Raw genomic sequence first — 27,972 nt, forward strand, 5'->3', positions numbered from 1 at the left:
TACTGTTCCACGGAAACATGGCTCTCTCGGGATATGTTGGAGTCAGTACAGCCACCGGGATTCTTTATGCGTTGTGCCGACAGAAATAAACATCTCTCAGGGAAGAAGGGCGGGGGTGTATGTTTCATGATGTAATCGTAAGAACATACAGGAACTCAAGTCCTTTTGTTCACCTGACCTAGAATTCCTCACAATCAAATGCTGGCCATCTTATCTCCCAAGAGAATTCTCGTCAGTTATTGTCACAGTCGTGTATATCCTCCCTCAAGCTGATACCACAACGGCCCTCAAGGAACTTCACTGGACTATATGCAAACTTAAAACCATATATCCTGAGGCTGCATTTATTGTAGCTGGGGATTTTAACAAAGCAAATGAGAACAAGGCTACCTAAATTCTATCAGCATATTGATTGTAGCACTCGTGCGGGCAATACACTTGGTCACTGCTACTCTAACTTCCGCAATGCATACAAGGCCCTCCCTTCGGCAAATCTGAACATGACTCCATTGTGCTCCTCCTGTCATATAGGCAGAAACTCAAACAAGATGTACCCGTGACGAGAACTATTCAACCTTGGTCTGACCACTCAGGAATCCACGCTTCAAGATTGTTTTGATCACGTGGACTGGGTAATGTTTGGTGCAGCCTTAATTTATTCGGTGAGTGAGTTTATAAGGAAGTACCTGTTGTACCCACTGTGACTATTAAAACCTACCCTACCAGAAACCGTGGATAGATGGTGGCATTTGCGCAAAACTAACATCACAGTAAACCATGAAAAGATGACTGGGAATGTGGCAGATTACAAACAGTGTAGTTATTTCCTCCGCAAGGTAATCAAACAAGCGAAATGTCGGTATAGGGACAAAGTGGAGTCGCAATTCAATGGCTCAGACACGAGATGTATGTGACAGGGTCTACAGGCAATCACAGACTACAAAAAGAAAACCAGTCACGTCATGGACACCGTCTTGCTCCCAAACAAACTAAACACCTTTGCCCGCTTTGAGGATGATACCATGCCACCGACGCGGCCCGCTACCAAGGACTGCGGGCCCACCCTCCTCCGTGACTGATGTGAGTAAGACATTTAAACGTGTTAACCCTTGCAAGGCTGCCAGCCCAGACGGCATCCCTAGCCACGTCCTCAGGGCATGCGGAGACCAGCTTGCTGATATGTTTACGGACATATTCAATCTCTCCCTATACCAGTCTGCTGTCCCCACATGCTTCAAGATGGCCACCATTGTTCCCGTACCCAGAAGGCTCAGCCCCCTCCTGTACTCCCTGTTCACCCATGACTGCTCGCCTCCAACTCAATCAAGTTTGCAGACGACACGACAGTAGTGGGTTTGATTACCAACAAATACGAGACAGCCTACAGGGAGGAGGTGAGGGCACTTGGAGTGTGGTGTCAGTAAAGCAACCTCTCACTCAATGTCAACATAACAAAGTAGATGATCATGGATTTCAGGAGACAGCAGAGGGAGCACCCCCTATCCACATCAACGGGACAGCAGTGTAGAAAGTGGAACATTTTAAGTTCCTCTGCGTACTCATCACTGACAAACTGAAATGGTCCACCCACACAGACAGTGTGGTGAAGAAGGCGCAACAGCGCCTCTTCAACTTCAGGAGGCTGAATAAATTTGGCTTGTCACCTAATGTAACGGATGTGAAACGGCTAGCTTAGTTAGCGTGGGCGCTAAATAGCTTTTCAATCAGTGACGTCACTTGCTCTGAGACCTTGAAGTAGTAGTTCCCCTTGCTCTGCAAGGGCCGCGGCTTTTGTGGCGCGATGGGTAACGATGCTTCGAGGGTGACTGTTGATGTGTGCAGAAGGTCCCTGGTTCGCGCCCGGGTATGGGCGAGGGGACGGTTTAAAATTATACTGTTACATAAGACCCTCACAAACCTTTACAGATGCACAATTGAGAGCATCCTGTTGGGCTGTATCACCACCACCTTGTATGGCAACTGCACCGCCCACAATCGCAGGGCTCTCCAGAGGGTGGTGCGGTCTGCACAACGCATCACTGGGGGCAAACTACTTGCCCTCCAGGACACCTACAGCACCTACAGTCACAGGAAGGCCAAAAAGACCATCAAGGACAATAATCACCCGTGCCACTGCCTTTTCACCCCACTACCATCCAGAAGGCAAGGTCAGTACAGGTGCATCAAAGCTGGGCAATCAGACTGTTAAACAGCCATCATTAACACAGAGGCTGCTGCCTACATACAGACTTGAAATCATTGGCCTCTTTAATAAATGGATCACTAGTCATTAATAATGCCACTTTAATGTTTACATATCTTGCATTACTCATATGTGTATATACTGTATTTTATACCATCTGTTGCATCTTGTCTATGCCTCTCGGTCATCGCTCATCCATATATTTGTATGTGTATATATTCTTATTCCATCCCTTTAGATTTGTGTGTATTAGGTAGTTGTTGTGAAATTGTTAGAAGCACAAGCATTTCGCTACACTCGCAATAACATCTGCTAACCATGTGTATGTGATCAATAAAATTTGATTTGCATTCACAGTAAATGCTGCATATGCCGGCTTAATCGGAAATGACCTTTTACATTTAAATCACACTGTAGCGCTGAACTTCGGCGATTGGAATTGATCCAGCCCTAAGATGTTTTACTTTCCTTTTCAGTAAGTCATGCATAACATGGCACAACGGTTGCAGAGGATCGAGCTCTTTTTATATATTTCATTTTTTAAAGTCGTGTGGCAGTCCCACTCCTTACATATTTTATTGGTTGATGGTACAATGGCGAGAACACAGGAAATGAAGGAGAGAGATGTGAGTCAGAAGGGCACTGGGTCAGATTTGAACCCATGCCCACACAGTATATGTGTGCCAGGGTCTACGGCCCTGTAACCGCTAGAGCACGGGGAGGTTTTTATTTAATTTAATGGTCATCGGGTCTTCGATATTAATGTACACATGGAAATTCTTACGTCAGAGACATCATTGTATATTTGATCTCTCTTAGGTAGGTGAAAGCTACAACTTATTCCTTGAGGTGGATATGTTTTTTAAAATGTTGTACAGTGTCAAACTTAAACGTCTAGTAATGTGAAATATCAACTTCTTAAGCTGAGCACTGAATACCTCTTGTTACAGTCCTGTTATGCTCTTTTCTTATGTACACTATCAACTTAATATTTATCTTTACAATGATCTAAATTGTTACACTGCAATAAAATGTCTCTTTACTCAGTTTTTTCCTCATTGACAATATTCAAGAAATCAGACGCTAAATAGATTAAACATGAACTATTACATTTTACACACATTCTGAATGATTGGGAGAGATTTTTTCCATTTCACCATTGCGTTTACTCTTTATAGCATGTCATCATTATACCTTTCAATTAAAATGGAATATTTCAGAATGTATATTGATAACATCTTTGCCTGATTCTGATTATTAATTTCACATTTAATGAATATGTAACATCAAATTGCAGAGCAACACTCCAAATCAACACAATTAAAACCATCCCATTGGTATAAATTCTATACAGTCAAGCTTAAAGAAATCATACACAGTAACATCAGAGCTTTTCAACTTAAGAGGAAATGAGAAATGGAGTGAGCTGATATTGCTTTCCGCTCTCATCGAGTCGTGATCTTATTAGTATTACCTTCATGCAAATCATAGCTTCATTTTAAAGATGAAAGATTTGGAAATCTGTGAGGGAGAGGTCCTATAACATTTAGTCAATGCCAACACTGTTATGATGGATAATTGCGAGGATGCTTGCAAAGACTCACTTTCCAGCCATAGAGCTGTTGGGAGAGACAATACAAATCCTTAAAGGGATAGTCCATCCAAATGACAAACATTCGGATTACTTTACCCTGTAAAAAGTCTATGGACAAGGTAATTGCATAGTATTTGTAGACAGTGGACAGGTAAACCAAACTAAAGCATGGATGGTCTTATCCATAGACTACTTACAGGAAAACCAATATAATATTTGTTTTATTTGAGTGAACTATCCCTTTAATAGTTTATGGGCATGTTCTAACATACATTATACTATGAATTGATCCTTCCCTTTAATGCAGTCCTGCAGTGACTATTCAGTAACAATGGATATCAACATGAATTTATACAGATGTCAAGGAATGTTGTTCTTCTGTTATAAGAAGTTTGCCACAGTCTTCCCCCTCCCACCAGCTCACAGTTCCCCCAGCATGCTTCTCCTCCACCTCTCTCTAGTCCTGCAGAATCACCGTGGCGATCATTGTGCCATTGGCAGGGGCCTCTTGGAGGGCTTGACCTCCATCCAGTACATTGGCTGATTAAAAAGGTGAGCTGCCCCTGGCACAACCTCACTTTTTCTGTGCAAATTGTAATTTACCATGGAAGCAGTTGCATAAAGTACTTAAGTAAAAATACTTTATAGTACTACTGTAGTAGTTTTTGGGGGTATCTGTACTTGACTTATTTTTGACAACTTTTACTTTTAATAATGTACTTTTTACTCCACACATTTTTCCTGACACCCAAAAGTACTTGTTACATTTTGATAGCTTAGCAGAACAGGAAAATAGTGCAATTCACAGTCATCCCTACTGCTTCTAATCTGGCAGACTCACTAAACACACATGCTTCATTTGTAAATGATGTCTGCATGTTGGAATGTGGCCCTGTCTATCCATGTATTTTTTAAAAATAAAATACAAATGGTACCGTCTGGTTTGCTTAATATGAGGAATTTGAAATGTTTTACTTTTGATACTTAAGTACATTTAACCAAATACTTTTAGATGTTTAAGTTAAAGAAGAGGTTAATGCTAGCCTGGTCTCAGATCTGTTTGTGCTTTATTGCCAACTTGTGACAATAACCATAGAAGTTAGCAAGACAGCACAAACAGATCTGGGACCAGGCTAGGTTAATGTTACTTTATTTTTAGCCTTAAAATAAGCAGTCACTGGATGGATAATGTATCTGTTTCATAGAAATCACACTACGTTCTAGAAAGCAGATACAGAACAGAGCTATTCTCCTGCAGGGGGAGTCGCCGGTTCTCCCTCTATCTCTCTTTTAGTGATTGTCACATAGATGCCATTCTTGGGTCCGAGAGTGGTGTGAGACTTCAACTCCAGAGGAACCTGCAACATACATGTAGAAGAGCAACATGTTAAAGAGCTAGGATACAGCATAGACTGGGTTGTATACATGTGACTCTGTATTTTCAATCTTATTATGACCTTTACAAATGGAGGTTGGGATAAGTGCCAAAATAAGAAATATTGGCCCTTATTCATAAAGTGTGTCAATATGAATGGTGATCTAGGTTCAGTTTTGCTTTTTAGATCATAGATCAATATGCTTATATGGACAGGGGTGACCTGATCCTAGATCAGCATTCCTACTCTAAGACTCTTTAGAGAATATGGAGGTTTAACCCACCTTGGTGTCTGTGCAGGCCACAATGTTGAACTTCCTGAAGACATGCACCAGGGCCATCTTGATCTCCAGCTGGGCCAGCCTCATGCCGACACAGCTGCGGGGCCCCGCCCCAAACGGCAGGTACACAAACGGGTGTCTGCTGGCCTTGGCCTCCACTGTGAATCTGAATGGCAGAGTAGAGGCCTCAGTGGTCAGTATTGGAATACAATCTGATACTATACTTCTGTATTGTATTATCACGTGTCAATGTTGTCACTCCATGTTGTACAGAACATTAACATAATGTGAGGCAGTGACAAGTGTCCTGTAGCTGTGCTGTGTAACAATGTAGCTGTGCTGGGACTTCTCTATGTTAGATTGATACGATAGAAATGGAACCTAATTACTGAGCTACAGTAGACTGACTGCCGCCTACCTCTCAGGGATGAACTTCTCTGGCTCGGGCCAGTACTCTGGATCATAGTGCAGATAGCCTGCAGGGATCTCCAGGGTGGCTCCCTTGGGTAGGAACTGTCCATTCACCATGCAGTCCTCGTCAACTTCACGGGCAAACCTGAAACAAAATGGTTGCTCAGTTTCCACAATGCACATAATGAAATGATGAACTATGGAAACATGGGGGACATTTATTTTATTTCACCTTTATTTAACTAGGCAAGTCAGTTAAGAACAAATTCTTATTTACAATGATGGCCTACCCAGACCAAACCCTAACCCGGATGACGTTGGGCTGATTGTGCGCTGCCCTATGGGACGCCCAATCACGGCCGGTTGTGATACAGAATCAAACCAGGGTCTGTAGTGACACCTCTAGTACTGAGATGCAGTGCCTCAGACTGCTGCGCCACTTGGAAGCCCAAACATGGTCATATACAGTACATAAGAGAGTTGTCTTGTGAATCATTCTAATGTCAATATTATCAATACTTTAAGGCTCTTACCTGAAACCAGGCGGGTAGAGGCGCAGAGCTTCTGATATGACCATGTCAAGATATTTCAGCTCCTGGACATTGGTGTAATCTGGTGAATCCTACAACAGAGAAAATAACACAATCTTGCATTCCTATACTATCGAGTCAATACTGAAAGCACGTTTGACACCAAAAAAATCAAGAAAAGAAGCAAAGTGCAATTCATACTGATGCCAGCAGAGTGCAGCAACTCATGTTATTCAAGACTATGCTATGGTTATGAGTTTATTTGGAGAGCATGGCTGAGAATGTAAGAGTTTGGTGTTTGTTACTGCACCAAATAAACCACAAAGATTAACTACATCCTAGATGAATGTATGGATGTTGAGTGACTGAGTCGACATTAACACTGTTAAACAATAACTACGCTGAACAAACACCCCGCTGTCCCTAAAACACTGCTGTTGTGCTCAATGTGTGTGTGCATGCTTGTACATTTGTGCCCATGTGTGTGTGGTTCGGTGGTTAGAGGGCCAGTCACTGCCCTGTGTGAAGAGTGTGTGTGTCTGGGGACAATTCCAGAGCCTGTAAAAACGGGGCTCCATTGTCTGGCCTTCCTGTCACTTCTCATTGGCCGTCACACAGTTCCCCAGGGGAATGACATGTCCCTAATGAGCGCTAAGAGCTAACACGGCTCTCTGCTCCACTGATAAAGCCTAAACGCTGCTAGCTGCCAGACCTGTTGTGTAAGATGGGCTTGAGAGAGAGAGAGCGCTTTTCAATGTGTCTGTAGCCTAGTACCACAACACTCTCCGCCAGACTGTGGATGAAATATGTAGCATGCAGCGACAGTGTTATTTCCGCCTGTAGTGCCGGTGTACCTAATGATTATTCATGCTTGGTTTACTGCCAGGCCAGGGGAGAGGGAGCGTCTGTGGAGTTGAGAGTTAGTTGGAGCATTTGTATTCCGACGCCATGATTTCCTAATTATGCAGATTCAATGACAATCACTTATCCAAATCCTGCAGGGCAGTTTAACAAAGCTGATTCCACAAGTTAATCGGGAACACATTGGCCCCAGTGTGTGTCTGTGTGTGTGTGTGTCTATCCGTTTGTGTGTGTGTGTGTGTGTGTGTGTCCGTCTGTGCGTGTGCATCAAACACCCTGGTTCTGCACCACGGGGCGTGACGTACCTCACAACATTGTGCCCCATCAGATATCAGTGTTTAGCATGCCTCAGCCCTTTAGTCATCAAATAAGCCCATTGTTTATTCCAACGGCACACAGAGACCTAGAAAAAACACACTCCCTTTCACTGAAAGATGGCACAGCAACATCATCAAGATTTAGAAATGTACTACATTTAGTGTACACTGTAGAAAAACGTTTTACAACAGAAAACAAAAAAGTTAATATTGTCCCTCCCTGTATTCTGCCATTTGCTACCTAATGAATGTGGGTTATAATACACAGGAAAGCTACTGATGCGCAGTGTTCTATAACAGAGGAATAGGATTGATTGACCTGACCAACCTGACCTTACAGCAATCACAGTTTGAAATTCCCCCCTCCCAGTTACAGTGTGAGGTCAGACAGTAATAACCGTGGGCTCTGGAGTGGCTAATGGATGGAGGGACTGGGTGGAGAGGAGCCCGCTCTGTCTATCGCCTGTCCTGGGGGCCACCAGAGGGCACAGGGGACCTGGAGAGTGTGGTAAAGCTCCCCACCTTTAGATATCCTCCTAAGACCCCCTTAAGCACCTGAGTTGTTTTGATGTCTGCTTGGCTGCATCTGCATGTGGTACAAGTGAAGCGGTGTCATGATAAGACTATGTCGGCGAGCATCTAGACCGCCATTTCCCTCTGTTTTGTGGGCGAACGTACAATCACTAGAGAACAAACTGGCGAGACTATCCTATCAACAGGATATTATAGTTCTTTAAGTCCCATGTTTCTCGGAGTCGTAGCTGAACAAGGACATGGATAATATACATTTTGCTGGCTTTTCCATGCATCGTCAAGATCAGAAGGCAGCCTCGGGTAAGATAAGAGGTGGAGGGGTGTGTCTTTGTTAACAACAGCTGGCGCATGATCTCTAATGTTAAGGAAGTCTCAAGTTTGGCTCACCTGAGTTAGAATACCTCATGGTAAGCTGCATACCATACTAGCTGTCTATTTACCACCACAAACCGATGCTGGCACTAAGACAACACACAACAAGCTGTATAGGGCCATAAGCAAACAAGAAAATGCTCATCCAGAAACAGTGCTTCTTGTGGACAGTGATTTTATTACAGGGAAACTTGACCTCATTTTTAACAGAATGTCACCTGTGCAACTAGAGAAAACTAGATCACCTTTTCTTCACACATAGAAACACATACAAGGCTCTCCCTTGCCCTCCCTTTGGCAAATCTGACCATAACTCCTGATTCCTGCATACAGGCAAACACTCAGGAGGTACCTAGGGATGGACATGAGTACTCGAAACAGATGTCAATGCTTTATATTTAACCAGAGATATTCAAATCAAATGTTATTTGTCACATACAGATGGTTAGCAGATGTTAATGCGAGTGTAGCGAAATGCCTGTGCTTCTAGTTCCGACCATGCAGTAATATCTAACAAGTAATCTAACCTAACAATTTCACAACAACTACCTTACACACACACGTGTAAAGGAATGAATAAGAATATGTACATACAAATATATGAATGAGTGATGGCCGAACGGCAGAGGCAAGATGCAGTAGATGGTATAGGGTACAGTATATACATATGAGATGAGTAATGTAGGGTATGTAAACATTATATAAAGTGGCATTGTTAAAAGTGCCTAGGCTACATTTATTACATCAATTTTTCTATTATTGAAGTGGCTAGAGTTGAGTATGTTGGCAGCAGCCACTCAATGTTAGTGAAGGCTGTTTAACAGTCTGATGCCCTTGAGATAAGAAGCTGTTTTTCAGTCTCTCGGTCCCCGCTTTGATGCACCTGTACTGACCTCGCCTTCTGGATGATAGCGGGGTGAACAGGCAGTGGCTCGGGTGGTTGTTGTCCTTGATCTTTTTGGCCTTCCTGTGCCATCGGGTGGTGTAGGTGTCCTGGAGGGCAGGTAGTTTGCCCCCGGTGATGCGTTGTGCAGACCTCACTACCCTCTGGAGAGCCTTATGGTTGTGGGTGGAGCAGTTGCCGTACCAGGCGGTGATACAGCCCAACAGGATGCTCTCAATTGTGCATCTGTAAAAGTTTGAGTGTTTTTGGTGACAAGCCAAATTTCTTCAGCCTCATGAGGTTGAAGAGGCGCTGCTACGCCTTCTTCTTCACCACGCTGTCTGTGTGGGTGAACCATTTCAGTTTGTCCGTGATGTGTATGCCGAGGAACTTAAAACTTTCCACCCTCTCCACTACTGTCCTGTCGATGTGGATAGGGGGCTGCTCCCTCTGCTGTTTCCTGAAGTCCACGATCCTCTCCTTTGTTTTGTTGACATTGAGTGTGAGGTTATTTTCCTGACACCACACTCCGAGTGCACTCACCTCCTCCCCGAAGGCCGTCTTGTCGTTGTTGGTAGTCAAGCCCACCATTGTAGTGTCTTCTGCAAACTTGATGATTGAGTTGGAGGCGTGCATTGCCATGCAGTCATAGGTGAACAGGGAGTACAGGAGGGGGCTGAGAACGCACCCTTGTGCGCCCCAGTGTTGAGGATCAGCGGGGTGGAGATGTTGTTACCTACCCTCACCACCTGGGGGCGGCCCGTCAGGAAGTCCAGGACCCAGTTGCACAGGGCGGGGTCGAGACCCAGGGTCTCGAGCTTAATGATGAGTTTAGAGGGTAATATGGTGTTAAATGCTGAGCTCTATTCAATGAACAGCATTCTTACATAGGTATTCCTCTTGTCCAGATGGGTTAGGGCGGTGTGCAGTGGGACTGCGATTGCGTCGTCTGTGGACCTATTGGGGCAGTAAGCAAATTGGAGTGGGTCTAGGGTGTCAGGCAGGGTGGAGGTGATAAGGTCCTTGATTAGTCTCTCAAAGCATTTCATGATGATGGAAGTGAGTGCTACGGGGCAGTCATTTAGCTTAGTTACCTTAGCTTTCTTGGGAACAGGAACAATGGTGGCCCTCTTGAAGCATGTGGGAACAGCAGACTGGGATAAGGATTGATTGAATATGTCCGTAAACATACCAGCCAGCTGGTCTGCGCATGCTCTCAGGACACTGCTGGGGATGCCGTCTGGGCCTGCAGCCTTGCAAGGGTTAACACGTTTAAATGTTTTACTCACGTTGGCTGCAGTGAAGGAGAGCCCGCATGTTTCTGTAGCGGGCCGTGTCAGTGGCACTGTATTGTCCTCAAAGCGAGCAAAGAAGTTGTTTAGTTTGTCTGAGAGCAAGACATTGTGGTCCGCGACGAGGCTGGTTTTTATTTTGTAGTCCGTGATTGACTGTAGACTCTGAACATATACCTCTCATGTCTGAGCCATTGAATTGCGACTCTACTTTGTCTCTATACTGACGCTTAGCTTGTTTGATTCCCTTGCGGAGGGAATAGCTACACTGTTTGTATTCGGTCATGTTTCCAGTCACCTTGCCCTAATTAAAAGCAGTGGTTCGCGCTTTCAGTTTTGCACGAATGCTGCCATCAATCCATGGTTTCTGGTTTGGGAATGTTTTAATAGACACGGTGGGTACAACATCACTGACGTACTTGCTAATAAACAGAATCAGCGTATTCATTAATGTTGTTGTTCGACACTATGCGGAACACATCCCAGTCCACGTGATCGAAGCAATCTTGAAGCGTGGAATCCCGATTGTTCGGACCAGCGTTGAACAGACCTGAGCACGGGTGCTTCCTGTTTTAGTTTCTGTCTATAGGCTGGGCGCAACAAAATTGAGTCATGGTGAGCTTTTCTGAAAGGAGGGCGGGGGAGGGCCTTATATGCATTGCAGAAGTTAACAATAACAATGATCCAGGGATTTGCCAGCCCGGGTCACGCAATCGATATGCTGATACAATTTAGGGAGTCTTGTTTTCAGATTAGCCTAGTTAAAATTCCCAGCTACAATAAATATATTGGTTTCCAGTTTACATAGAGTCAAATTAAGTTTGTTCAGGGCCGTCGATGCGTCTGCTTGGGGGGGTGAAATATACACGACTGTGATTATGATCGAAGAGAATTCTCTTGGTAGATAATGCGGTCGGCATTTGATTGTGAGGAATTCTAAGTCAGGTGAACAAAAGGACTTGAGTTCCTGTATGTTGTTATGATCACACCACGTCTCGTTAATCATAAGGCATACACCCCCGCCCTTCTTCTTACCAGGGAGATGCTTGTTTTTGTCGGCGCGATACGTGAAGAAACCAGTTGGCTGTACCGACTCCGATAGCGCATCTCGAGTGAGCCATGTTTCCGTGAAACAAAGAACGTTACAGTCTCTGATATCTCTCTGGAAGGATACCCTTGCACTGATTTCGTCTATGTTGTTGTCAAGAGACTGGACATTGGTGAGTAGTATGCTCGGGAGCGGTGCACGATGTGCCCGTCTACGGATCCTGACCAGAAGCTCCATCTGCCCCCTTCTGTGGCGCCGTTGTTTTGGGTTGCCGGCTGGGATCCGATCCATTGTCCTGGGTGGTGGGCAAAACAGAGGATCCACCTCGGGAAAGTCGTATTTCTGGTCATAATGTTGGTGAGTTGACGTTGCTCTTATATCCAATAGTTTATCTACTTCCCCAGAGTCAGATGGACTTGTGGATACCATTTTTAAGTCTTTGTGTCCTGTAAAAAGGAAGTTAGAGGTTGTTTAGCGTTAGCACAATGACTGGAAGCCTATGTGTATCTGTTAGCGTGCTAGATACCCATAGACTTCCAGTCATTGCACAAACATTAGTTAGCAATTGCGCTAGTGCTAACTTCCTTTAAACTGCTCGCAGAGAAATAAAAATGGTATCCACAAGTTTGTCGGACTCTGGGCGCTCATTGCCAATATCTCAAAGTATCCCTTTAAGCCATGGTTTCCCACACTGGCCCCCACTGGGTGCACGTTTTGGTTTTTGCCCTAGCACTACACAGATCATTCAAATATCCATCTCATCAAGCTTTGATTATTTGAATCAGCTGTGTAGTGCCAGGGCATAAACCAAAATGGGCCCCATGACTGAGTTTGGGAAACCTGCTTTAAGTTACTTTGCGATCTGCTAGGGCCATTTAGAATTTGTTAGCTTATAACCCCCCTAAACATAGATAGGTTCCACACTGAAAATATGCAAAAACATTAGTTTGATAAAGACAAAGAGCGTATTTTCATCAGAATCATTAAGCATATGCCTACTCACAAAACAGATGTTGTGGCTGTAATTCAATGTGGAATTGTTCATCCATTTAGAAAATTACAAAGAACAGGCAGAATAAACTACATCCAATGTCTGTATGTTGATTTTGGGTTGATTTTGGCCAAATTAAGCCCCGTTTCAAATGATCACTCTTTGAAAATATCTGTTCTGGGCACGAGATGTGCATCACTTCACACAGCTAAAATGAAATAAGAGCGCCTTGTCTGCTAAATTAATAAAACAAGGCTATGCCATTGCACAGCCATAGACAAGCGCCACTGCTGAGCTTATTGCCTTTTTAGAGATTGTGTTCCACAATGTAATATAACCTGTTGATATTACGGTTTCAATAAATCAATCTTAAATGGAACTTGATTTTTATTGACTGAATATGCACTGAACAAAAATATAAATGGAACATGTCAAGTGTTGGTCCCATGTTTCAAGAGCTGAAATAAAAGATTCCATAAATTGTCCATATGCACAAAAAGCTTATTTCTGTTGTACACTAATTTGTTTACATCCCTATTAGTTAGCATTTCTCCTTTGCCAAAATAATCCATCCACCTGACCGGTGTGCCATTTCAAGAAGTTGATTAAACAGAATGATCATTACACAGGTGCACCTTCTGCTGAGGACAATAAAATGTGCAGTTTTGTCAAACAACAGAATGACACAGATATCTCAGGTTTTGAGGGATCGTGCAATTGGCATGTAGACTGCAGAAATGTCCACAGAATTGAATGTTAATTTCTCTACCATAAGTCGATTCAACATCATTTTACAGAATTTGTCAGTACGTCCAACTGGCTTCACAACCCCAGGCCACGTGTAACCACACCAGCCCAGGACTTCCACATCCGGCTTTTTCACGGGATCATCTGAGACCAGCCACCCATACAGCTGATAAGTGGGTTTGCACAACCAAAGGATTTCTACACCAACTGTTTCAAGGAGTGGGACATTCATCTGAATCCTTATCATAAATCCCTCTATGACCTCCGACTAGCCATCAAACAGGCAAAGCGTTAATACAGGACTAAGATCGAATCATACTACATTGGATGTGGCAGGGTTTGCAAACTATCACAGATTACAAAGGGAAACCCAGCAGCAGGCTGCCCATTGACGTGAGCCTACCAAACGTGCTCAATGCCTTTTATGCTCGCTTCGAGACAAGCAACACTGAACCATGCATGAGAGCACCATTCTGAATGATTCACTATGTGTGCAATAAGTGTTTAACATGATAAAAAGAAACGGAATAGAGCTAAGCACAGGCAAAATCCAAGAGGAAAATTTGGTTCAGTCTGCTTTCCACCAGACACTGGGAGACAAATGTACCTTTTCAGCAGGACAATAACTTAAAACACAAGGCCAAATATACACTGGAGTTGTTTATCAAGATAACGTTGAATGTTCCTGGGTGGCCTAGTTACAGTTTTGACTTAAATTGGCTTGAAAATCTATGGCAAGACATGAAAATGGCCATCTAGCAATGATCAACAACCAACTTGACAACTTGAAGAATTCTTAAGAACAATATGCAAATATTGTACAATCCAGGTGTGCAAAGTCCGTAGAGACTAATCCCTGCCAAATGTGATTCTAACATGTATTGATTGACTCAGGGGTGTGAATACTTATATACGTAAATGAGATATCTGTATTTAATTTTCAATATATTTGCAAAAAAAAATCTAAAATCATGTTTTCACTTTGTCATTATGGAGTATCGTGTGTATATGAGTGAGGGGGAAAAAAACCAATTTAATCCATTTTGAATTCAGGCTGTAACACAACAAAATGTGGAATAAGTCAAGGGGTTTGAATACTTTCTGAAGGCACTATACATATCTACCTCAATTACCTCATACACATTGACTCGGTACTGGTACCCCGTGTATTTAGCGATGTTATCGTTACTCATTGTTTCTTTTTTGTGTTATTATTTTTCTATATTTTTCTCAGAATTGTTGGGAGATGCCCGTAAGTAAGCATTTCACTGTTAGCCTACAGTTTCCTGTGGTTTATGAAGCATGTGAAAAAATAAAATTAGATTTCATACATTGTAGGCGTACATAACATAATGGAGGCTCATCCGGGTTAAAACAAAAAAAAATGTAAGTTGAAAGATGAGGAGAGGGAGGCTTCAGGAAGAGATGGGTAGACCTTCCGATGCCAAGTCAGAGGACATGGCGGAGGAAGGGGTTGCTCGTACCCCCTTTACATTGCCACGACTCGATCCTTTATCTTCGGGTCGTTCAGACAGGACTGCTAGGTTGAAGGTGAGGCTGGCCCGTTTAGAAATGGAGCAAAAAGATAAAGAGAGACAAATTAAATTTGTTCTAGAAATGAGGAGAATGGAAATCGACAAGGTGGTGAGGATCCGACAACTGGAGCTAGACGCTAGCTCCAGTGCGACTCCACAACCTGCTTATCATCAAGCCCACTTCAATGTAAGTAGTTGATTCCTATTTCTCTGTGTTTGAGCATGTGGCCGCTGCGCTGCATTGGCCACTGAGGTTTGGCCGCTCCTGTGCAATGTAAATTGTCTGGGAAAGCCCAGAAGTAGTAGCTGCTCTCTCCCTGGTAGACAGTTTACACTATGATACAGTTAAAACTACTGTGTTGCAGGCTTATTCAGGCACTTATGGTGCTTATTCAGGCACTTATGAAGCTTATAGGCAGCACTTCAGGAACCACAACAAACCCTCTCACCGTACTTTTGTTGAGTTTGCAAGGGACAAAGAGTCTCTGTTTAATCGATGGTGTTCAGCCAGCAAAGCTAAAACCTTTGCTGATATTCGGGAGTTGATGCTGTTCGAGGATTTTAAAAGCAACCTCCCTGATAGAATTGTAGCTTATTTAAATGAACAGAAAGTGGCAACATTGGCACAGGCAGCAGTAGTGGCAGATGAGTACGCTTAAACACACAAGACTGTCTTTGGTGCGCCTTGTTTTGAAGGCCGAATGATTACGTCATCAGTGCCTCATTCAGGTCGCTTTTCCTCTGACAACCCTAAACCTTTTCATGAAATCCGTGAATGTTTTTATTGTCACCAAAAGGGTCACGTGATTGCGGACTGCCTGGTTTTGAAAAATAAACCAAAACAGTCCCTGTCACCGTCCCCAAAAATGAAAGTGTGGGTTTAGTCAAGTATTGGCTCATCCGTTGGACCGAGTTATTGATTCAACATTTGGGAAACAGGATCCTGTCTATGCTCCATTTATCTCTACCTGTTTTATCTCCTTAACTGGAGAACAAGCTGATCAAAAGCCTATACAAATCTTATGAGACACCGGGGCGGCGCAGTCAGTAATTGTTACTGATGCTTTACCCTGGTCTCCTGAAACGTATTGTGGCTCGCATGTCATATTACAGGGAATAGAGACAAAAACAGTACCTGTACCATTACACTGGGTCCACTTAGTGTCAGACTTGGTATCAGGACGTTTCTGTGTTGGTGTAGTGTCTACACTGCCAGTAAAAGGAGTCACATTGCTACTAGGGAATGATATCGCTGGTGGTAACGTCACTCCTGTGTTAGAGGTAGTAGACAACCCAGAAATCAGAACTACAGATGATAAATTGGTTCAAGCATTTCCCCATGTTTTTCCTGCTTGTGTGTTAACGAGGGCACAATCTTGCAAGCTAGGAGATGTGGTGGATTTGTCTAGTTCCATTTTGGGAATGTTGAGGTAGAAGACAATGCACCAAGTATTCCTTCTGAAATTTTACTCCCGTAAAAGCTAAGGAAGGGGAAAGTGAAATCGCGCCCCAATTATATGACATTTTTTGGTCTGTCACCCCCGAGAAGGTGATTGAATGTCAAAATGGAGACACCAGTCTTCACAAGTGTTTTGCTTTAGTAATTTCCACTGAGGACGCTAAAACTAAGGAGACTGCCTACTTTATGGAAGCAGGAGTTTTGATGCGTAAATGGGCAGCTCATGACACCGTTAGTGACTGGAGTGAAGTGTGTCAAGTGGTTGTTCCTACACCATTCCGACAGCAGATGCTGTCACTCGCCCATGACCAGGCGTGGTCCGGACACTTGGGGGATAGCAAAGACTTATAACCATGTCCTTCAAAATTTTTTCTGAACAGGTTTGAAGTCTGACGTGGTCCAATTTTGTAAAACATGTCATGTATGTCAACTCACTGGGAAAGCGAATCAAACAGTTTCTCGTGCGCCGCTCTGCCCGATTCCTGTGGTGGGGGAACCGTTTGAAAGAGTGATAATCGATTGTGTAGGTCCGTTGCCGAAAACCAGGTCAGGTAACCAGTTCCTACTAACAATAATGTGCAGTGCTACTCCATACTCAGAGGCTATTCCTCTCCGTACTATAACAGCTAAGACTGTGGTGAAGGCACTAGTGAAGTTGTTCTCTACGTGTGGACTCCCTAAAGTAATCCAAACTGATCAGGGATCCAACTTTATGTCAAAACTGTTCTCAAATGTGTTAAAGGCATTGTGTATTTCCCATCAGTTCTCCAGTCCGTATCATCCAGAGAGTCAAGGGGCTCTCTAACGCTGGCATCAGACGCTGAAGGCAATGCTACGCAACTATTGCATGGATACCAGTACAGATTGGGATGAGGGGGTGCCCTTTGTCCTATTTGTTATTAGGCAAACAATACAAGAGTCCTTACGGTTCAGCCCTGCTGACCTTGTGTTTGGACACACTCCAAGGGGTCTGCTGAAGGTTTTGAAGGAGCATATCTTATCTCCTACACCCAGTAGCGCCCCTAAAACTGTGTTAGATTATGTCAGTAAGATGCGGGAGAGACTGCACGCTGCATGTGCGTTAGCCCAAAAGTCTCTCTCCTCGTCTCAAAAACGCATGAAGTTGCATTATGACAAAAAGGCTGTTGGCCGTTCTTTTGCACCAGGGCGATCAAGTTTTAGTTTTGTTGCCAATCCCTGTCTCATCTCTGTCGGCACGTTTTTCTGGACCATATCTTGTGGAAAATAAACTCACTGAATTAAATGTAAAAGGCTTTGAAAATAAAAAGCTTGCGGTGCTCTATTGACATTTCACAGAGATACGCTTGTTTTTGTGAAGTCTTCAAAAAGAACATGAACTTTGCATTAATATGGACAGCATATACTAAAATATGAAAATATTACATGTCATGTCTCAAAATGGATATCTATCTCACGTCCTATATTGTTTTATGTCCTCCGGATTTGAGAAGAGAGAGGACGAGTTCAATGGTAAGCCTTTCAGGTAGCCTTAATTCTCACACAGCATCCAGCTGACGCAATGCTATTTTCCAGATTTTTTTACCACTTTTCTAAGCCTCCATCGATTTAGTCGCTCTAATTTTGACCATCCTACAAGGTTAAAAACCACAAAACATTTTGAATGGATTATGATGGAGACATGATGTTTGGACCTTTGGTTTTCTTAGATGATTATCTACCCAAGTAACATTATTGGTCAAAAGATGCGTTTTTGAAAACAATGGCAGCACACTACCAATGATAGGTCCAGCAAAAATTTACTTTGAGACCCTTTCCAGTCAACCTGTGCTTACTTCAGAACCTTTCAGACCCATATTTTGAGGCCCTCCCCATGCGAGGACCGGCTCTTCCTGTAGGACACCGATCAGTGTTCTAAAGGGCAGAGCAGCAGTTGGAGCCCCAAGGTCGTGATAGGAGGGAGGCGAAGGGCGTCATAAAGCCTGCTGTTTCATCCCCTGTCATCTACAGCAGGGGTCTGCTACAGATGGCAACTTGATTCTCTCTTGCCCCCCCCCCCCTCCAAAGCTTTTTGTAAAAAATAATATATATAAAGAAATACTGTAAAATCAGCCGGAATTAAGCAAAAAATGTGTTATTCACAAAATCTGTTCCCAATTATTCCCACAAATAAAAAAAGAGATGTGATCGTGTCTCAATGTATGAAATGATTGTTTATATCAAATACAACCTCAATTTGCAGTGTACAAATTTAATACAATTATGTTCAGGCCACCCAACCATTCGCTCTGATAAAAATCGGGCCTCGGCTGAATTTAATTGCCTACACCTGATCTACAGTTACTGACAGGTCTACTTCACACCTCAGCATCAGGAGACCTATCTAGCTTGTGTAGCTACAGGCACACATTTTCACAAAAACATGGATTCAAATGTAGATAAAAAAAAGCTGTTCTTGGCGCCATACGGTAGGTGACAAATCCTGGTGTTAAAGACGTCAAACTAATGCAGCCCAATGGAAAGAGCGATTTGGCAGATATGCTTGATAAAAAATTATCTCCATTTGGCATATCAGTCTAAAGAGGGATAGCCAAAGTCTTGACTCTGCAGTCTTGATATCCCACCATTTATATAAAACAAGTCAGTTAAACATCTATGATCCATGCATCTATGACACTCACACACCTAGCAATATCCACCTTGTTGGGGAGGTACTCCCCAAAACCAGCCTTCAACATCTGAATATTTCGTGCATAGCACTTCAAAAACAGAACAAGTAAGTATAACATTTATTGCATTTCACAGAATTTCTAAATGTATTGAAGACTAAAAGTCCCGCTGTGTTCAAAGCATCAAAGGAATCACCATGAAAACGCAGAGAAACCTTATAACTTCACCAGACACATTTTAAAGCCTCTCATAGCCTAATATCCACCTTTACTCTTCTGTAAAATCAGATTAATGTTTGCACAGTTGGAAATGAATAGCAAGCTTGGCTTGAAGCTCAATCTCTCAGTACAATCAGTAGTGAGACTAAATGATTTGGCCTCTAGAGTGCCTGTGTGTGCTTATTTCTATTTCTCTGTCCCTCTTCATTACAGGTCCTATTTGGAGTAGAAAAACAAGTAATTACTGTGTTGAATATGGGAGCTGAAACCTTCCCTTCTATGCTAGTTTGCCTCAGTGTCTTTGGCTTTCATTTCCTGTGGCCTACTACCACACAGTGTGGCTGCGGCTAAAATGGCAGTCCATTCCCTACTTTTGACCAGAGCTTTATGGGCTCTGGTCAAAAGCAATGCACTATATGGGGAATAGGGTGCCATTTGAGATTCAATCTTTGTCTGGCCCTCTCCGTGCTGCTGCTGCCCAGTCATTCCAGTTTATTTACATTCTATTGCCCCCATTTGAATGCCCGGGCCCCAAGAGTCCCTTAGAAGTAGGTGCTTTGGAAACAGACACAGCCTCCTTTTCTCCACCGCATCCCGCGGGGTTGCCATGGCAATGGTCACTTATGGTTATTGATAGGGATAGAGGCGTATATGTTCAAACAAGAGATGTGGCTTTAGGGGATTGTTAATACACAAATGCAATGACTGTCGGTTTGCATTGTCTTCTAATAGCCGGGAACAAAGAGAGAAAGAGTGGGGGAGGGCAGATCTGTGCTCTCTGCAAACAAAAAGCAAACAGTAGATAATCTCTCTGTGATTTAACTATTCAACTCAGCAAAAAAAGAAACATCCCTTTTTCAGGACCCTGTCTTTCAAAGATAATTCGTAAAAATTTAAATAACTTCACATATCTTCATTGTAAAGGGTTTAAACACCGTTTCCCATGCTTGTTCAATGAACCATAAACAATTAATGAACATGTGGAACGGTCGTTAAGGCACAAACAGCTTATAGACGGTAGGCAATTAAGGTCACAGTTATTAAAACATAGGGCACTAAAGAGGCATTTCTACTGACTCTGAAAGACACCAAAAGAAAGATGCCCAGGGTCCCTGCTCATCTGCGTGAACATGCTGCAAGGAGGCATGTGGACTGCAGATGTGGCCAGGGCAATAAATTGCAATATCCGAACTGTGAGATGCCTAAGACAGCGTCCTCACAGTGGCAGACCACGTGTAACAACACCTGCAGACCTGCACAGGATCGGTACATCCAAACATCACACCTGCGGGACAGGTACAGGATGGCAACAACAGCTGCCCGAGTTACACCAGGAACGCACAATCCTTCCATCAGTGCTCAGACTGTCGGCAATAGTGCTCTTCACTGATGAGTCGCGGTTTTGTCTCACCAGGGGTGATGGTCGGATTCACATTTGTCGTCGAAGGAATAAGCGTTACACCGAGGCCTGTACTCTGGAGCGGGATCGATTTGGAGGTGGAGGGTCCGTCATGGTCTTGGGCGGTGTGTCACAGCATCATCGGATTGAGCTCGTTGTCGTTGCAGGCAATCTCAACGCTGTGCGTTACAGGGAAGACATCTTCCTCCCTCATAGGGTACCATTCCTGCAGGCTCATTCTGACATGACCCTCCAGCATGACAGTGCCACCAGCCATACTGCTCGTTCTGTGCGTGATTTCCTGCAAGACAGGAATGTCAGTGTTCTGCCATTGCCAGCGAAGAGCCCGGATCTCAATCCCATTGAGCACGTCTGGGACCTGTTAGATCGGAGGTTGAGGGCTAGGGCCATTCCCCCCAGAAATGTCCGGGAACATGCAGGTGCCTTGGTGGAAGAGTGGGGTAACATCTCACAGCAAGAACTGGCAAATCTTGTGCAGTACATGAGGAGGAGATGCACTGCAGTACTTAATGCAGCTGGTTGCCACACCAGATACTGACTTTTGATTTAGACCCCCCTCTTTGTTCAGGGAGACATTATTCCATTTCTGTTAGTCACATGTCTGTGGAACTTGTTCAGTTTATGTCTCAAATGTTGAATCTTATGTTCACACAAATATTTACACATGTTAAGTTTGCTGAAAATAAACGCAGTTGACAGTGAGGACGTTTCTTTTTTTGCTGAGTTTATATCACAACTGGCTAATTCTAATCTTCTCCATCAATCTCCAAACCAATAATTATGTGAAAGACATGACCTCGATGTAAAAAATATTACAAAGCCAAGTGCAACAATGAGAGTATGAGACGATGAAAGGAAACAAAACACTTCAGCTTGGGGTAGTCGTGGCATTGGCCAAATTGTTAATTGGTTTGACTAATTGCAGAATTGAAATGTTGGAAGGAAATGTTTTGTGTTCTTATCACCTGGAGAGAGGTCAGGGCAGAGAGCGAGAGAGAAACATTCATTAACTGGTCAACACAGGTTGGTTGGCGGTTCAGGTTAGCTGCCCAGCACCCTTAAACCAACCTCTTGGCAGACAGACCCAACACCTGAATGCAAAACTATGAAGCTAATGATTTGAATGACAATGAACAAAAAACAAAACCACCTGGCTGGCATACAAATAACACTTCCCATTTTCATATCAGCTCACACAGCAACACTCAGTGATGGGTTATAACACAGTGAGGGGTATCAGTCCCTGAAGCACAGTGGAAATGGAGAGGAGAGCCTGTCTGGGGGAGGAGGAAGTAGGAACAGAGGCAATCTGAGTTTAGGTTAAACCAGAGAGAGGGAGGGAAAGGAAAAGGGGAGCCCCTTTTCTGCCCAAAATCTGTCAACGTTAAGCAGATTCCACCTGGCTAACCCTACGCAGATCAACAGCCCTCCACCCCCCACAGCAACTCGCCCAAGCCTCCCCCACTTCTCCTTCTTCCAAATCCAAATAGCTGATGTTCTGAAAGAGCTGCAAAATCTGGACCCCTACAAATCAGCTGGGCTAGACAATCTGGACCCTCTCTTTCTTTCTAAAATTATCTGCCCGAAATTGTTGCAACCCCTATTACTAGCCTGTTCAACCTCTCTTTCGTATCGTCTGAGATTCCCATAGATTGGAAACCTGCCGCGGTCATCCCCCTCTTCAAAGGGGGAGACAATCTAGACCCAAACTGCTACAGACCAAATCTATTCTACCCTGCCTTTCTAAGGTCTTCGAAAGCCAAGTTAACAAACAGATTACCGACCATTCCGAATCCCACCATACCTTCTCCGCTATGCAATCTGGTTTCAGAGCTGGTCATGGGTACACCTCAGCCCCGCTCAAGGTCCTAAACGATATCATAACCGCCATCGATAAGAGACATTACTGTGCAGCCGTATTTTTCGACCTGTCCAAGGCTTTCGACTCTCTCAATCACAACATTCATATTGGCAGACTCAACAGCCTTGGTTTCGCAAATGATTGCCACACCTGGTTCACCAACTACTTCTCTGATAGAGTTCAGTGTGTCAAATCGGAGGGCATGTTGTCCGGACCTCTGGCAGTCTCTATGGGGTTGCCACAGGGTTCAATTCTTGGGCCGACTCTCTTCTCTGTATACAATAATGATGTCGCTCTTGCTGCTGGTGATTCTCTGATCCACCTCTACGCAGACGACACCAATCTGTATACCTCTGGCCCTTTGGACACTGTGTTAACTAACCTCCAGCTGCTCTTAAATGCAAGTAAACCTAAATGCATGCTCTTCAACCGATCGCTGCCCGCACCTGCTTGCCCGTCCAGCATCACTACAAATACCTAGGTGTCTGGTTAGACTGTAAACTCTCCTTCCAAACTCACATTAAACATCCCCAATCCAAAATGAAATCTAGAAGCAGCTTCCTATTTCGCAACAAAGCATCCTTCACTCATGCTACCAAACATACCCTCGTAAAACTGACCATCCTACCAATCCTCGACTTCAGCGATGTCATTTACAAAATAGCCTCCAACACTACTCAACAAATTGGATGCAGTCTATCACAGTGCCATTCGTTTTGTCACCAAAGGCCCATATACTACCCACCACTGTGACCTGTATGCTCTCGTTGGCTGGCCCTCGCTTCATACTCGTCGCCAAACCCACTGCCTCCAGGTCATCTACAAGTCTCTGCTAGGTAAACCTTATCTTAGCTCACTGGTCACCATTGCAGCACCCGTAGCACGCACCCCAGCAGGTATATCTCACTGGTCACCCCCAAAGCCAATTCTTCCTTTGGCCGCCTTTCCTTCCAGTTCTCTGCTGTCAATGACTGGAACAAACTGCAAAAATCACTAAAGCTGGAGACTCGTACCTCCCTCACTAGCTTTAAGCACCAGCTGTCAGAGCAGCTCACAGATCACTGCACCTGTACATAGCCCATCTGTAAATAGCCCATCCAATCTACCTCATCCCCATACTGTATTTATTTATCTTGCTCCTTTGCACCCCAGTATCTCTACTTGCACATTAATCTTCTGCACATTCTACCATTCCAGTGTTTAACTGCTATATTATAATTACGTTGCCACAATGGCCTATTTATTGCCTTACCTACCTTATCCTACCTCATTTGCACATGCTGAATATAGATTTTTCTACTGTATGATTGATTGTATGTTTTGTTTATTCCATGTGTAACTCTGTGATGTTGTATTTGTCCAACTGCTTTGCTTTATCTTGGCCAGGTCGCAGTTGCAAATGAGAACTTGTTCTCAACTAGCTTACCTGGTTAAATAAAGGTGAAATAAAACAAATAAAAAATAATTTTAAGCAGATGAGGTGTTTTTATATTAGGGCAATGAGAGTCAAATTTAGCCGAGATAAACATGAATTGCTGTTTTGATACATGAGGCTTATTTGATCTAATAGAAGTTTCATAATGCTTAATAAGTTATTACAAGTGTACGGATATAAGTGATGCATGTGACATCTCGGCAAATGAGAAAAAAACCTTTATATCGGAGTTGTCCCTGTTGAAATTCAAAATGGTTTATGCATATTCATGAGGTTAGCATAGCATCCCATTCTCCACTGAACACAGGCGGTTGATGTCAACACCCCTCATCGAATATGTATCCACTAATCCAAAGAGAGAAATTGGCAGGAGCTTGACAGCCCGCCATTCTGCTCTGTTGACAAAGAATCCCATTGTTAGAGCGGAGACATATAGCGCCTTCAGAAAGTATTCACACTCCTTGACTTTGACATTTTACAGCCTGAATTTAAAATGGATTGGCCATCACTAGCCTACACACAATACCCCATAATGTCAAAGTGTAATTATGTTGTTAGAAATGTTTACACATTTGTTAAAAATGAAAAGCTGAAATGTCTTCAGTATATAAAGTACCAGTACCAGTACCAAAGTTTGGACACACCTACTCATTCAATGATTTTTCTTTATTTTTACTATTTCCTACATTGTAGAATAATAGTGAAAACGTCAAAACAGCACATATGGAATCATGTATTAACCAAAAAAGTGTTGAACAAATTAAAAATATATTTTATATTTGAGATTCTTCAAAGTAGCCACCCTTTGCCTTGATGACAGCTTTGCACACTCTTGGCATTCTCTCATCAGCTTCATGAGGTAGTCACCTGGAATGCATTTCAAGTTAATTTGTGGAATTTCCTTCCTTCTTAATGCGTTTGAGCCAATCAGTTGTTTTGTGACAAGGTAGGGCTGGTATACAGAAGATAGCCCTATTTGGTTAAAGACCAAATCCATATTATGGCAAGAACAGCAAAAATAAGAAAAGAGAAACAACAGTCCTTTAAGACATGTTCAGTCAATGCGGAAAATTTCAAGAACTTTGAAAGTTTCTTCAAGAGCAGTCGCAAAAACCATAAAGCGCTATGATGACACTGTCTCTCATGAGGAACGCCACAGGAAAGGAAGACCCAGAGTTCATTAGAGTTACCAGCCTCAGAAATTACAGGCAAAATAAATGCTTCACAGAGTTCAAGTAACAGACACATCTCAACATCAACTTTTCAGAGGAGACTGCGTGAATCAGGCCTTCATTTATTTGTATTTTATTTAACCTTTATTTAACTAGACAAGTCAGGTAAGAACAAATTCTTAATTACAATGACGGCCTACCAAAAGGAAAAAGGCCTCCTGCGGGGATGGGGGCTGGGATTAAAAATAAAAATAAATTACTTAAAAATATAGGACAGTGGCCTCCCGGGTGGCGCAGTAGTTAAGTGCCGCTGTACTGCAGTGCCAGCTCTGCCACCAGAGGCCTTGGGTTCGCGCCCAGGCTCTGTCGTAACCGGCCGCGACCGGGAGGTCCGTGGGGCGATGCACAATTGACCTAGCGTTGTCTGGGTTAGGGAGGGCTTCGCCGGTAGGGATATCCTTGTCTCATCGAGCACCAGTGACTCCTGTGGCGGGCCGGGCGCAGTGCACGCTAACCAAGGTTGCCAGGTGCATGGTGTTTCCTCCGACACATTGGTGCGGCTGACTTCCGGGTTGGATGCGCGCTGTGTTAAGAAGCAGTGTGACCCAGGGTTGTGTATCGGAGGACGCATGACTTTCAACCTTCGTCTCTCCCGAGCCCGTACGGGAGTTGTAGCGATGAGACAAGATAGTTGCTACTAACAATTGGATACCACGAAATTGGGGAGAAAAAAGGGGTAAAATTCAACAAAAAAAAACACACAAAAAAATAGAGGACAAAACACACATCACGACAAGAGAGACAACACTACATAAATAGAGACCTAAGATGACAACATAGCATGGTAGCAACACAACATGGCAACAGCACAACATGGTAGCAGCACACAACAGTGTTTAAACATTGTTGGGCACAGATAACATCACAAAGGGCAAGAAGGTAGAGACAATAATACATCACGCAAAGCAGCCACAACTGTCAGTAAGAGTGTCCATGATTGAGTCTTTGAATGGAGAGATTGAGATAACTGTCCAGTTTGAGTGTTTGTTGCAGCTCGTTCCAGTCGCCAGCTGCAGCGAACTGAAAAGACGAGCAACCCAGGGATGTGTGTGCTTTGGGTACCTTTAACAGAATGTGACTTGCAGAACAGGACATATCACTTCACTCTATACTCTTCATCTCTGTATACCTGTTGCAAGACCCACTGGTTGTTGCTTATTATTGAGACATCTACTGCAGCCCTCATCCTCCACATACAACACCTATAAGGAATATTGATGGCAAATCTGATGGCCGAATGGTAAAAAACATCTAGCCGCTCGAGAGCACCTTTACCAGTCGATCTATAAATTACGTCTCTATAATCTAGCATGGGTAGAATGGTCATCTGAGTCAGGGTTAGTTTGTCAGCTGGGGTGAAAGGAGTGATTACAATAGAGGAAACCAAGTCTAGATTTAACTTTAGCCTGCAGCGATGATATGTGCTGAGAGAAGGACAGTGTACCATCTAGCCATACTCCCAAGTACTTGTATGAGGTGACTACCTCAAGCTCTAAACCCTCCGAGGTAGTAATCACACCTGTGGGGAGAGGGGCATTCTTCTCACCAAACCACATGACCTTTGTTTTGGAGGTGTTCAGAACAAGGTTAAGGGCAGAGAAAGCTTGTTGGACTCTAAGGAAGCTTTGTTGTAGAGTATTTAACACAAAATCCCGGGAAGGGCCAGTTGAGTATAAGACTATCATCTGCATATAAATGGATGAGAGAGTTATGTACTGCCTGAGCTATGTTGCTGATGTAAATTGAGAAGAGCGTGGGGCCTAGGATCGAGCCTTGGGGTACACCCTTGGTGACAGGCAGTGGCTGAGACAGCAGATGTTCTGACTTTATACACTGCACTCTTTGAGGTAGTTAGCAAACCAACCCAAAGACCCCTCAGAGACACCAATACTGCTTAGCCAGCCCACAAGAATGGAATGGTCTACCGTATCAAAAGCTTTGGCCAAGACAATAACAATAGCAGCACAACATTGCTTAGAATCAAGGGCAATGGTGACATCATTGAGGACCTTTTAAGGTTGCAGTGATACATCCATAACCTGAGTGGAAACCAGATTGCATACCAGAGAGAATAACATAGACATTAAGAAAGCCAGTCAGTTGATTATTGACAAGTTTTTCCAACACTTGATAAGCAGGGCAAAAATAGAAATGGCTTATAACAGTTAGGATCAGCTTGATCTCCCCTTTAAATAAAGGACTAACTGTGTATGCCTTCCAAGCAATGGGAACCTCTCCAGAGAGGAGAGACAGGTTAAAAAGGTCAGAGATAGGCTTGATGATTATAGAGGCAGCAACCTTAAGGAAGAAAGGGTTTTTGGAGTCAAGTTTAAGAAACTGTGTAGCGGGGCAGGGGGAAAAGTGGGAGGTGCATCGGGGCTAGTCGCATTAGAAGTGGTGGGAGATGAAGAAATGTTGGACGGGCAAGGAGGCATGACTGAGTCAAATAGGAATCCTGAATTAATGAAGTGGTGATTAAAGAGCCCAGCCATGTGCTTCTTGTCAGTAACAACCACATCATCAACTTTAAAGGACATGGGAAGCTGTGAGGAGGAGGGTTTATTCTCCAGGTCTTTAACCGTTTTCCAGAACTTCTTGGGGTTAGACCCACAGAGAGAGAACTGCTCCTTAAAGTAACTGACTTTGGCCTTCCGGATAGCCCAAGTGCACTTATTTCTCATTTGCCTGAACGATAGCCGGTCAGCCTGAGTATGCGTGTGCCGA

General features: G+C 43.6%; 1 protein-coding gene across 5 annotated transcripts in view; it reads right to left on the reverse strand.

The window, feature by feature from the left end:
* Positions 1–3,345: 3,345 nt before the first annotated feature.
* The window catches only part of LOC110497983 (thromboxane-A synthase), a 144,179-nt gene continuing 119,552 nt past the window's right edge, over positions 3,346–27,972 (reverse strand). For 3 of the 5 annotated variants that reach the window (XM_021574496.3, XM_021574487.3, XM_021574506.3), the window contains exons 11-14: positions 6,398–6,486; positions 5,872–6,009; positions 5,457–5,619; positions 3,346–5,155 (exon numbers count right to left, since the gene is read on the reverse strand). In XM_021574496.3, coding sequence (XP_021430171.1) covers positions 5,042–5,155; positions 5,457–5,619; positions 5,872–6,009; positions 6,398–6,486 — 504 coding nt within the window. In that variant the 3' untranslated portion in view covers positions 3,346–5,041. The remainder of the gene's footprint in view (positions 5,156–5,456; positions 5,620–5,871; positions 6,010–6,397; positions 6,487–27,972) is intronic. The other 2 variants (XR_016488742.1, XR_016488743.1) reach the window with 1 other exon arrangement.

This window comes from Oncorhynchus mykiss, chromosome 2 (assembly GCF_057628025.1).
Source record: "Oncorhynchus mykiss isolate SJ-2025 chromosome 2, ASM5762802v1, whole genome shotgun sequence".
NCBI lineage: Eukaryota > Metazoa > Chordata > Actinopteri > Salmoniformes > Salmonidae > Oncorhynchus > Oncorhynchus mykiss.